The 13,181-nt window shown below is 42.7% G+C and overlaps 3 protein-coding genes across 3 annotated transcripts; 2 read left to right on the forward strand and 1 right to left on the reverse strand.

Moving 5' to 3' along the window:
• Positions 1-352: 352 nt before the first annotated feature.
• Positions 353-1,611, reverse strand: K441DRAFT_614167 (short-chain dehydrogenase; the record flags this gene model as incomplete). The annotated part of the gene is made up of 4 exons (XM_067645670.1): positions 1,414-1,611; positions 896-1,353; positions 658-838; positions 353-600 (listed from the first exon to the last, which is right to left on the reverse strand). The coding sequence occupies exons 1-4, from the start codon at positions 1,493-1,495 to the stop codon at positions 353-355; spliced, it is 969 nt and encodes a 322-aa protein (XP_067502069.1). The 5' UTR covers positions 1,496-1,611.
• A 6,381-nt stretch (positions 1,612-7,992) lies between these two features.
• K441DRAFT_569824 (uncharacterized protein) lies at positions 7,993-8,229 on the forward strand (the record flags this gene model as incomplete). Its single annotated transcript, XM_067643879.1, has 1 exon — positions 7,993-8,229. One exon carries the CDS (start codon positions 7,993-7,995, stop codon positions 8,227-8,229), a length of 237 nt encoding a protein of 78 aa, XP_067502070.1.
• A 786-nt stretch (positions 8,230-9,015) lies between these two features.
• K441DRAFT_174627 (uncharacterized protein) lies at positions 9,016-12,306 on the forward strand. Its single transcript, XM_067640337.1, has 3 exons — positions 9,016-9,035; positions 9,104-12,051; positions 12,137-12,306. Exon 2 carries the CDS (start codon positions 9,181-9,183, stop codon positions 11,818-11,820), a length of 2,640 nt encoding a protein of 879 aa, XP_067502071.1. The 5' UTR covers positions 9,016-9,035; positions 9,104-9,180; the 3' UTR covers positions 11,821-12,051; positions 12,137-12,306.
• The last annotated feature ends 875 nt before the right edge of the window (positions 12,307-13,181 follow it).

The following is a 13,181-nucleotide window of genomic DNA, read 5'->3' on the forward strand; positions in this document are numbered from 1 at the left end:
AACCCTATGTCTCACTACCCCGCTACTTACCTCGTATGTCTCATCGAATGTCTCATCGAATGTCTCATTACCTGTTTCCATTACCGAATGACGACGCAGTCGTCATTCTAATTGCAACCTATTTGCCACCTATCTGGTGTATATATAGAGGCTCTAGAAGCCCTCTTTAATAAACAGAGTTCTCATACCTAATTGTCCGTTCGACAGATATTTATTATATGCTGCTTGTCCATTTATCAGAACTACTAGTGGGTATACCTCTTTCCATTCATCGGCAAGGAATGAGTCCGACAGTGAAAATTTAAATCTTTAGTGCCGTGAATTATCCAAACACTTCTGCTTTACAATGTCTTCAATATTCAAATTTCTGTCCGACAAGATTCTCACTCAGCTTCCACAGCCTCTCCGCGTTATCTTTATCAACTGCATACGGCATTGTTACATCGCCATGGTCGATCTGGCAGTCAACCAAATACGCTCCACTGTTTTCCGCAATTGTCGGATCAAACGCCGCGACAACAGTCGTGGAAGCACCCTGCGACAGAGTCTTGAATGTCCAATCCGCTGTATTCCGCACATTTCCATTCTCATCAAGTACACCTAGATAAACAATGAATTTCAGCAGCTAATTAGCACTTTAGGAGTCATGGCGCTCACCTCTCGCCTTCCACGCCCCGGTAGGGATATGCCGACCTAGATTTGTCCAGATGGCACCAGGATGTAGACTGAAAGCCACTGCGCCTTTCGACTTCAGCTTCTCAGCTAGCGAAACCGAGAAGAGCATGTTCGCTGTCTTTGACTGCCCGTATGCTAGGCTCGGGTCATAATCCTTCCCATTCTGCGTACAAGAATGAGCATTTCTTCTCAGGTCAAACAACAGCTCAGGAACACTTACCCCAAAATTCCAATCCTCAAACCTCGCCGGGCCATATCTGTGTCCCCTACTACTGACATTTACAATCCTGGCACCATTTCTAGCTGCTAAAATCTTGCCCATGACCAAATTCGTAAACAAAAACGTGCCGACATGGTTCGTTGCAAATTGTGTCTCGATGCCATCCTCGCTCAACGCAAATGGACACATCATTACTCCTGCATTGTTGATCAACACATCGATTGGCTCTGTCCAGCTATTGACTTCTTCTGCAGCTGCGCGGACGGTTCTGAATGAGCTTAAGTCTAGTTGAAGAAGTCGAGTCCTGACGCCCGGGGCAGCAGCTTTGATAGTAGTATCGGCTTCAGCCAGTTTAGAAGGGGAGCGCGCGGCGAGGATGAGTAAGGAAGGAGAGTGCAGGGCGATGCCGCGCGCGGTTTCGAGGCCGATACCGCCGGGGGAGACACCGGTGACAAGGACTAAAGTATTTTTAATTAACCGACTGAGTCAACAAGCAGATAAGGGTCCTGTCTACGAACCGGTCTTTCCATCTATTTGATCAGAAAATTTCTCTGCAGCCTCTTCAGCTGTAGTGCTGTGGTCGAATTGGAACATTTTCATTTGTAGATAAGGTGAAATCCGTTTGAGAAGTTTGAGGAACTTGTATTTGATGTTTTGAGATACCAAAGAGAACAGATTCTATTATTCTTATATAGCTATCCTCCGTAGCTGGTCGAACCTCCTAAGAACTTCCCGAGATCTGTTATAGCATCCTAGATCCTAAAGCCGACCTAACTCCGGAACCCTTTATTACTACGTGCTAACGCCACGCTCGCTTACTCAACCCAAACCTAGGCGCAAATCATACGGGAAAGATTGTGGGAGATCGCTGTTAAGAATCCGGACGGACACCGGCGCTACTGAAGCCCATTTAACTATGTTCTCAGATATGCTAATAATCAGTTAGTTACGGTCAGGGGTGCCGGCAAATCTTCCCATCAAGTCCGAATTGACTTGAATTGAATTGATCTATAATCAATTTAAGTCAATTCAAGGTCCTTTGCCAAGCCAATTCAAATCAAATCAAGGGCTGAATTGAATTGATAAATATATAGAATATAGAAATATTTTTACCTTTAGTGTTAATGTTTAATAGATATTCTCGGTTGGCGTGTAAAATGCCAATTCTTTAAACTTTATTAGGTAAACCCATATAACCTAGTAATTGCCGTTATCGTTAAGCTAGATTTAAGTTATCGGCTAGGCACACTACCTATATAAAGATATTTGCACCTACAAAAGTCCTTCCAAAATTACCACCTTATCAACCTTTCAACACTACCACTTTATATCATTATAATGGATATTGAATCCGATTCTAAACCACTTTCTGCGCCTCCTAGTATAATTAAGGTACCTACCGAGCTTTAGAAAACCTCTAATTTCGATTCTCGCGCCCAGGAGATTAACACTATAACTTTTTCTAGTAACGATAAATACAAAGACCTTAATTAGCTGAAGTTTCCTGGCTTTTAAATTCCTTCTCCATTAAAACGAGACCGCTAATCGCATATCTGGAAGTATTGCTATAAGATCTACCAAATAGAAACAGGAAATCTCTATATAGTATATTAGATCTGCTATATAAAACACAAAACAAAATATACCACTAATTACCGCTGGCTTGACGCCTTAACTAGTAGAGCTGCCGAATACCTTCTAAAAAGCATAATATTGGCAAGAATGGGCTAATTAAGCTTTTAAATTAATCTTAATTAGTCGCCAGTATATAAAATAAAACACCTACTAAGTAAGCCGAGCTTAATTAACATCGCAGGAGCTTTAACGAACGCCGATTTTAGAAGCTTCTGATACGGTAGGTTATTTAGGATGGAATTGCATTTAATTAAGTTAATAGCAAGTATTTTTATAAGCTAATTATCTACCTAAATAAGGACTCTAAAGAGATTCTCCCTTACCGAATAATAATACGCGATTGGATTATTAAGGACTTTAAATAATATAAAGGCGTGGTAATGGAGCTTCTTAAGCGCGTATATAGTCGAATACACGTCTCTATAGATATATAGACCTCTTAAAGCCTCCTAAGCCTCTACGGAATCGTTGTTTACTTTATTAATAATAAGGGCAACTATAAAACCTTCCTACTTAGTATACTAAAACTCGCTGGGCGATATATAGGCGTTAATATTATTAATAGCGTAGCCGCGATTCTTGCGGAGTTTAATATTGGTAATAAAATTGGGTATTTTATACTAGATAATATGTTAAATAATAACACCTATATGGAGGCTCTGGGTAAGGAGCTTGGATTTAATTAGAAGGAGCGTTAACTTCGGTACGCTGGCTATATAATTAACCTAGTGGCTTGCTTAATCCTCTATAGTAAGGATATAAAGGCTTTAGAGGACGAGCTTAAAGAGGCCAAAAATAAGATTAAGCACCTAGAGCTTTAGAGGAAGCAGGGCCCAATTAGAAAGCTTTATAATATTATTATTTATATATTATCTACGTCACCCCAACACAAGCAGTAATTTGAGGAGTTTTAACACATCTATTTAACTACTATGCCGTCGTTTTTAGATGGCTCTACAACTTAAACTACCTAAAAGCTTATCCTTAACGTTAATACGCAGTAGAATTCTACTTTTAATATAATCGAGCGCGCGCTATACCTTATGGCTATAATTAACGCCTTTATTAATAATTCTTCTTTAATTAACGTCTGATACGGATACTATCTAGCCCCACGCAGACTACTCCGTACATAAGGGAAAAGTAATATTAACAGGAAAAAACCCTTGCTGCTAGGGGGGAGGAAAAACCCTATAAGCCACCTCAGTAGGATAAAAAACCCCGATTTGCCATGTCCGTCCGTAGCGGCGGCCCTACGGGCCTACGGCTACGTCCTATCCTCCTTAGATATTTAAACTCCTTAGGAACCACTACTTCCTTCTCTAGCTTATCTAAAGCTAGGGTTCACTATGTCCTAGCTAGGCCTTACTAATCAATTGCCGTACAGTCGTTTCCTATATCTTAACCACCCCCTATATGCTATCTCCTATAACTATTACGTTACTATATACGCCTTGCCTTCTCCCCCCTAGAGCCACCAAAGGTATAAGGGGGATTCATCCGTTCTAACTACTATAATACTAATAAGCGAGCGGGATATGTTGTATTTAGGTATCTTTTATGCCTAGGCCCCAGCTAGGCCCTTCCTAAGGGTTACTACTCCGTTAAAAGAAGACAATAGGGAAAACCGTAGGTCGCAATCTAGGCTGCTAGGTAGTATTTAGTAGTAAGACGGCAAGTAACCNCATGCTCCGTAGGCGATCGCCCTAGGGGTTAGAAGGGGCCGTATATTTACTCGTTTGTTTGTTTATTTATACGCGCGTTTGTTTGTTAATGTAAGGTCGTCAATACTTTTAGTTAAGGTTTGGGGATGTTTATTAAGTGCCATATATCTACGTTGGATCGTATAGGTGCCCCAGATAGGAGAATAGTAGTAGTTATCGTATTATAGAGGGCCAACAGTAGTGGTTTTTAAGATCTCACCATCCGAAAATTTTTCACTACCGCCCTTAACGCCCACAACCACCACCAGGTCCTGTCCGCACGCTATGCGACGTCTCTGCGTTGGCTCTAGGTCTGAACTTTAAAGACCCAGGTTCGTAGCCGTCACCACGTACAGGTGCAGAGTCCGTTTTCGACGGCCTAACGCCTTTATTAAAAAGGAGTAATAAGATTAGGAGGCTTACTATAATTGGGCTACTAAAAACGGCACAAAGCCTTACCCGAAAAATGGTAAGAAGAAGCCTTTAATTATTAATAACGCTTTAGGTAAGAAGGAATGGCAGATTCTAAAGGAGTATATATAGAAATTAGCGCCGCTTAAGGAGGTTACTAAGACTCTAGAAGGTAAGGCTTATAACGGTAAGTTAACCTTAATTAGGGTCTAAAAATATCTATTAATTTATAATAAATTAGGTAGAAATGGAGCTCTATAGAAGGTCCTCCCGTCTTTAGAGTACCTTATTAAGCAGATTAACCTTTTTATGTTTTAATATAAGTATAACCCAAAGTCTTACTTTTATACGGGCCTTTAACTTAGATGGTAGAAACTTAATAAGTACTATAAGCTTACTAATAAATCCGCCACATATATTGCCTCCGTTACTCTATACCCGCGATATAAATAAAAGTGGATTAAGGATAAGTAGAAGAATAAGAAGATGTGGATTAAGGATATAAAAAAGCGTGTTTAAACGGAATAGGAGATATATAAAGGCCTTAATTTAGGTGGGAGAGTTAATACACTACTATCTAAGCGCCGGTGACGCGAGGCAGAGGGTTTAAGAGCCTTCTTAGATAAAGGCCTTAGCGACAACTTAGAAGATAATAAGGAGGAGGATAAGTATAAAGTATAGATAAAGAAGTATCTAAAACGGGATAGGAAGGTTAATAATCTAATTAAGTATTAGTGGGAGCTTTAATTTAACTATCTACGCCTTTTACGCTTCGCAATTAATATATTTAGTATGCTAGCGATAAGTAATAAGCCAGAACGAGTATTCAGCCTTATTGGTAATATGGTACGGCCTAATAGAGTAAGGCTTAAAGCTAACGTTATTGGCGCTATAATTAGCTTAAAGTATTGGGATATAAATAAGGTTATTAATATAAGCCGCTAAAGCTAGTAAGTTAATATAGAGGTGTTTTAAAAGTATATAAAGTGCTAATATTTATATAGGAATAACGACTTAATCCTCCCTACTACGACCTAAGCCTTTACTAAAGCCTCTACTAAAGCCTCCTTTACTACTTCTACTACGCCGGTGATGTTATATATTGCGAGATCCTTATATAGGCGGAAGGGTTAAATAAGAGACCTTATTTAAGGACCCTATAGGTAGGCACTAAGTGATTTTAGGTAACTACTGCGCAAAATACTATACTAAGACTTTATATAGGATTATATAATTAATTTATTAATTTAATTCCAATTCAAACCTTCCGAATTAATTTAATTCGCCTAATTCGCCTAATTTGGAACGCTAAGTAATTTAATTTAATTTGAGCCTCTTTGGAAGACTTAAAAGATTTACTGGCACCCCTGGTTATAGTTATATTGGATTATATAGTAGCATAACTAATTAAATTATAATTGTATCTGCTAATTATATTACGTAGATATAACTATATAACTAAACCGGATATACTACAGAAATAAGAAAAGAAGGGGTAGACCTCTAGGGTAGCAGTTAATATTATATTTCTTCTTTACGTATCTAGTAATAAAGATCTAGCCTCTACTAGTTTAAATAGAAGTCTTATTTGTCCAAATTACTGCTACCTATATCTTAGGAGTCTATTTTCGGTAAGAATAGGCCTATTTTAGCCAAGCCTCTTGTTGTTTAGGTATAATAAGGGGCTTCTCTATAGTAATACGCCAAAAATAGCCCTCCTTTTTAAAAGCTTTATATAAGGATCGCTTGCAGGTAAAGACCCCCTCTATAATTATAATATCTTTAAATGTCTTCCTATAATAGAAGCAATTAAGCTTAACACGCGTAATAAGGCGCTGTTATATTAGCGTATTAATATTTAGCTTCCTTCCTCTCTATTTATAAGGGGTCTATAGATTATAGAGAGAATTTAATATAGTTCTATAAGGTATACCTAGGGAGGTACCAATCCTTTAGTGGTTCTAGCTAGCGTATTAAGAGAGGGAATAAGTAATATTACGCTTACGGTAGGAGAGCCGGGTGCCTAAATCTCAAAGAATAGGGTATTAAATTGGTGGTAGATAATGGCCATTATTCTAGCAAACAAGATTTAGCATTTTTAGGATATAAGATATAAAATACAAGGGTCTTTTCCCGTTTTATATTCTGGTGGCTTTTGTGGATTTATAATACGCTATATGTGGCTAAAGCAACGTTAGCGCTAGTAGGGAGTGTAAGTAACCCGCTTAGGTGGCCCCCTTGTAGTTAATTGGGGCTATGCCAATCGCACCGCCCTAGAGCAATTAACCACTTAGTGTGAGTCTCTCTGGTACTAATGTAGACTACTATAAGGGGGTAACCTAAGCGGGCTGCTCGCCCACCCTACTAGCGCTGGCGTGGCTTTAGCTATATATAGCGTATTATAAATCTACAGAAGCTACTAGAATAGCTAGATAATATAAAACGACGGCAGGGGGGCTTTGTATCTTATATTCTAAAATTACAATGCCGAGTCTTATACGCTAGCGTAGTAACTATTTACCAAAAATTTAATACCCCATTCTTTAAGATCTAGGCACCCGTCTCTCCTACCGTAAGCGTAATATTACTTATTCCCTCTCTTAATATGCTGGTTAGAATCACCAAAAAATTAATACCTCCCTTAGTATACCTTACAGAACTATATTAAATTCTCTCTAGAATCCATAGACCCCTTAAAAACAGAGAGGAAGGAAGCCGAATCTTAATACCCTAATATAACAGCGTTTAATCGCACGAGTAAAGTAGGACCGTTGGCACCGACAGAAATTCTTTAAGGAGATTGCTTTTCTTAAGGAAATCTCTGCCTGTAAGCAATCCTTATACAAGGCCTTTAAAAAGGAGGGCTACTTCTGCCGCATTACAACAGAGTAGCCCCTTATTACACCTAAACAACGAGATACCTGGCTAAAATGGGCTTATTCTCATCTTAAATGGACCCCTAAAATGTGGGCAGCGGTTATATAGACCGATGAGGTGTTTATTCGAACTAGTGGAGGCCAGATTTTTGTTACTAGAAGCGCTAAGGAGAAATATAATATTAATTGCTGTGTCCCTAAATTTAGGGGGTATTTAAGCTGGATAATTTATGGTAGTATCTCCTATGGGAATAAGGGGCCTCTGGTTATTTTTAAAAAGGATTGGTTAATTAAGCTGGGATATAAGAAGAAGATAATAAATGGCAACGTCTACCGGACATATATATGCCCCAATATTAAGAAATTTGCATGGGAATTATAGTAGATACTATAACACCAGCCTATTCTTGTAGAGGATAATGCCTTAATTCACTTAGCAAAAGTAATGCGCTTAGCCTGGGAACAAAACGGCATGCTTATAATAGAATGGCCAGCAAATTCCCCTAATTTAAATCCAATTAAGAACGTCTGGAGGCTGTTAAAGGGGAGGATACAACGCCGGTTCCCTACAACAAAGAAGGAAGTACGGCAGTACGCTAAGGAGGAATGGGAGAAGCTCGAGCCCGAAGAATTTAAAAAGTATATAGGCAATATAAGGGAGCGCTGCCTTACTGTAATTACTGCAGATAGAGGTCTAACAAAATATTAGTTACTAAATAAGCACTGTTTTCATGTGGCGATGTGGCAATTGTAAGCACTAACGGAGGCGCTTGCAGGGTGGGCGAGCAGCCCGCTCAGGTTACCCCCTTGTACGAGCGGGAGCGGCCAGAAGCGAGATCTGGACAAGTCAGCTCAACAGGGATCATTACACATTTCTCCTCCAGCCTTGTGCAGCTCGCGAATCAGACATGATTGCTGCAGAGGAGTGCCTATCGATGTTTTCTCACCAAGCGATGTTACTTCCGGCCTTCCATGACTGCCGCCAAGTCACAGTAGGCAGGGGATGAGAGTTTAGTTCTGCCCCCACTTCAGCCGATGAGCTTCAGGCCTCTCGACACGAAGGCTTTTCTTAGCCCTCGGGAAACACTTTGGATCATTCGACTGCGGGATCTCCCACTGCGCTATTCCCCAGCCCAGCCCTCTTGGCGGCCCTGAACTTATCATGCGGCGTTCCTCTTATGGTCCTCGTTTTCCGAGGGATACATATATGGCTGGGTGCTAGTCCTGTTCAGTATTCCTACATGCTCTCCCCATCGGATGTTCTTCAACGTCCCGCCCCCCGCCTTGGGAAAGTTCTTCTTTCATTTTTCACCATAGAGAAGTCGTGGCTTGCGAGGCCGTATTCCACTGCAAATCTTTTCAATAACCAAGCGGAAAGGTCTGATACTGCGTTATAATTAGCTGAAGATGCACCATAGGTTTCTTTGCATGCCCCTCTGCATGCCAACCATATACGATTCCCGTCCCAATCCTGCTCAAATCACTAGCAATTTTCATCAACCCATTTAATAGACCGTATGTATTTAGTCACTGCTCTGCTAGTTGGATGTATTGTGGTACTAAACGGCTAACAATTAAACTAGTACATTAATTAACCTTGCTTGAATAATATTTGCTGCTCAAACAAAGGCGACTGACGCTTTCATATGCCAATTGCGACATGGAGGGCAACGAGCGAGAAGATGATATATCTTCTCATCTTCAGGATGATCGATCTGGCCGAGAGTCGTTTGATGATGTTTCAATAATCTCGACAACGGTAACTATCCCAGCAGATCAATACAGTGGCCCAACGACTTGTGCGTCGAATGATCCGCTTCTGGACTCGAACGATACATCTGTCAATCGCGATGGTCCTCTAGATCTTAAACTCAACGCAGTGACTACTTTTACGACTGAAAATATTCAAATGGTTGCGGTGAATTCGAGTACTAAATTGCGTCACAAGCTTGGTTGGCTAGCCATTACCTTATTAGTAACATCCCCAATTGTCGCCCTTACTCTGATTGAAATCCTTGTCTTTCTGTGGTTCTCTGATACCAAAAACGAAAACTGGCATTATCTCATGGTTAATGAGTGGGCGACCAGAGCTGTATCAATCTCAGCCATGATCATCCGCTTTGTCACTGATCTTCTCGCCGGAACTGGTGCATCTATGTTGGCGGCACTGTCACTTGAGGCTTTTGCTGTTCAGCTTTGCGATGCTGCTTCCGTTTCTGTGATGCGATCCGGGCTGGCAACGCCATGGCGCCTTATTCATCCCCTCTTCTCTGGCTCTCAAGGGGTCGGACACCTGCCGCGTTACCTATATCTTCCGTTAACCGTCGTGTTGGCTTGCACCACCGTTCTACTTCAATTCAGCTCGACTCTTCTGCTGTCCGACTTGCGCCTGGGCACTCTCCGGGGGTATTCGAGCAATAGAACATTTTACTATGATTTTTCTTACAGTGTTGACGTCTTCGTTGGGTCAGTCAAAGGTTGGAGCCTCTTCAGCTCGACTTCGGCTCCTCTCATCCACCGCAGCACCACTTGGCTTAGGAATCCGCCCTTTTATCCAACCTTTGCGGAATACTCTGAGCCGCTGCCAAAATCGAGTGGGGTTGATGATACGGGCTATTCTTTCCGAGCCTTTCTTCCTTTCACGGATGCCCAATCGCGTCAGACAATAAGAAATTTTACCGGACCAGCATTTGTTGTAGACTCACGGGTCTCTTGTCAGAAGCCAAACATGGAAAATATCAATATAATTATAAACTTCAACAACAAGACTTTGGATAAGTCCGAAAGTATGATCGGCACCGTAGAAGGCACCCTGTCGAACTCAACTCATGTCACTGACCTATGGGCGCCCAAGCAGCCTGTCGGTTTCGAATGCCAGTATTTGATTGGGATCGCTTCTTTCGCAATATGCCAGATACAGGGTCCGCAGTACATGATCTGGGCCCAAGATTTCTCATTCCCTGGATTAGGGGATCGACTGGCTTTAGTTCCTGGAGAGAGCGCTGGAAGTCTCCGGAGTAAGCTCACCAATGTCACTACCGCCGATATGGAACCTACGCCTTTTAACACCCTCCCTTCCTGGGGGCCAACATACCTCATCATCAGGTCATATGATGAACCTACCTTGAATATCCTCAAGAATGGGAGTGATGTCGTCACAGGCACAGGAGAAAACACATCGCCCCAACTTGTGCCGACTGACACGGAGTGGCTGCAAATGAGCATGGCGCTTAATGTAACTGATTCTGCCAGAGTAGTTCGAACCTTTAATCAGACCTTGAACGTTTCGCTCTGCTATACCTCATGGCAGACCGCAGACCTCAACGTCCACATGTTTTCTTCCAATGAAAAGATCCGAAACGAAGCTGAAATCCGGTTCCAGAATATATCCCTTGACGCCGTCAATTCAACCTCGAAATTTCAAGCGTCATACTCATTCGCAGAAGTCCGGGCACAAATGGGACAAACGTCTCAAGTAACAGCGCCAGACCAACGTGGCATTCTAGAGCTGAGTAATCAAAGTTGGGTTCCAAATCCCAATGATGCTTACCCAATTCAACAACAGCCGCCAGTGCAAGCGTTTTCTGACATGTCTGGTCTGGGTCTCCGCAACACCATGCCTCACGAATTAGCCCTTGCTCATTGGTTCGATAATACCACGACCAATAGCTCAATAGTCATAGACCCCGACTTGAGCTACTTTGAGAGCAGCCGTCTGGCCGGCAACTGGACGGCAGTTCTTACCGATTCCTCCATCGGGCTTGTCTTTGGCTCGAATATCAACAACGCAACATTACCAGACCCAGCACTTTCAAGCTTTTTCATCGAGGCCATGACCACGAACGGCTCTATCGCATCAACTATGTCTTCCCTTCTCACCATCTTATCTGGCATGGCCTACTACGATCAGTTTCCAGCTTACACCAAGACAGGAAACGCAACCCTTGTTTTCTTCACCAGCGTGCTCTACCCGCAATCATACCGCGGGTTTACTGCTGTTGTCGTGCTCGTCCTTTTCCAAGTCTTGATCTTCACTATCATCGCGACGCTATTTGTGTGGCGGACGCAGTTCACGTTGCTCGGGAACGACTGGGCTGCAGTGGCGCAGATTTCCACCCCAGAGACTGAGGAGATTTTAAGGGCGAATACACTTGCAGTGGACAAACAGGTTAAGAATGCGTTGGAAGATGAAGGGAGAAAGAACATTAGAGTGGGAATTGGGATGCATAATGACGGAGAGAGGTTTGGCATCACAACTTTGAAGTGGAGGGAGAAAGGATTTCATGCCGAATCACCGTAAATATCCTTTACTGAAGACAGATGACGTATTTTACGAGGCGTCCCCTCATGATGCCTAGAGATAACTTTTACTCTTCCCCAAAGGAAACTTACCAGCTTCTTAGATTCGCGGCTTGTCTGAACTCATCTGACGCTTTCCGAATCGCCTCACAACTAGACTATTACAGCCGAAATAGCTAGCGATTGGCATGCATACCATATGCCAGAATGACTACGCTTCAGACTTTGCGACGTATGTTATCTGGGAGCGCTCCGTCTACAGCTGCGTTGAAGCCTGAATGGATGGAAGTGAGAGAATAACGAGTGAAGAAATTTAGGAGCCGGCTGCAATCGAACCTTTGAATGTCAAGCAAGCGCACCATAGACGGACATTGTGTTTGGAAGTACGACTGATGCACCGAACTGCGGAGTATTTTTCATCACGCCCTCATACGCCTAGTACTTAACTTTCACCGGTTCTCAAATGTCACCAAGGTCACGATCCCATTCCGCGCAGCTTCCGCCAAATTGGCATGAAATTCTGTGGTATAGTATGAGCCCGAAATAACCCACATCGACGCACCTCCGGAATACTTTGTGCCGTTCTGCCACTGGTACATAAACACCTCAGATGACGAACGGTGGGATGAGCGACTGCCTCACCATCAAGTTATCGTTCTGCAACACCATGTGGTCTGGGCGTATCTCCTGGTCCAGCGGATTCTGAGAGACGTGTCGGCCGAGAGATTCTGCCCGGAGGCTTTAAAGGAGGAGATTCGCGCGAGCGATTCGAACCGGGGTAGCCTAGTGCGGGTGTGTTTGTTGAAGGGAAGGAGGGGCCGCCGTTGCGGTTCTTTTCGTTAAAGAATACACCGCTGTGGTTGGGTCGGGCTGAGCAGCTTGGGTTTGATGTGGAAGGTTTTAGCGAGTATGGTGGCGGAGGCGTTGGCTATGATGCATTGGGAGGTCGAAACTGACGCGGATTATGTGGAGATTTTATTCCCGGGGGGAAGGCCGAACGGGAGTAAACGAACGGATGCGGTTCCAGCGGGTGCTTTGGAGAAAAAGGCTAGGGGCTCATTCACGAGATTACTCGGGCCCCGTCGGGTTCTTCGAATGCTGCGCAGCCCCCACCTAGTGGGGGCCTACACCCTCAACACAAAAACACCCTCAATACAAAATAATTCGTAACTTTATATATATTAGGCCAATTACCACTAAACTAGGCTAGAATTAAAGCTATTCGCGTGGCGAATCTATTAGAAGGGCCCCTTCTATCTAATCTTCTTCTAGTATTATACTTTAGGGCCGTTTTACCATGGTATACGCTTTTATCTTAGCTATGCGTTTCCTTCCTACCTAGGTTATTAGGCCTATAGCTTT

Source organism: Cenococcum geophilum, assembly GCF_001692895.1.
Source record: "Cenococcum geophilum 1.58 unplaced genomic scaffold K441scaffold_31, whole genome shotgun sequence".
Lineage (NCBI taxonomy): Eukaryota > Fungi > Ascomycota > Dothideomycetes > Gloniales > Gloniaceae > Cenococcum > Cenococcum geophilum.

Bases quoted from the DNA above. Each gene is read 5' to 3' on its own strand.
- K441DRAFT_174627 (XM_067640337.1), top strand. From the start codon at position 9,181: ATGGAGGGCAACGAGCGAGAAGATGATATATCTTCTCATCTTCAGGAT.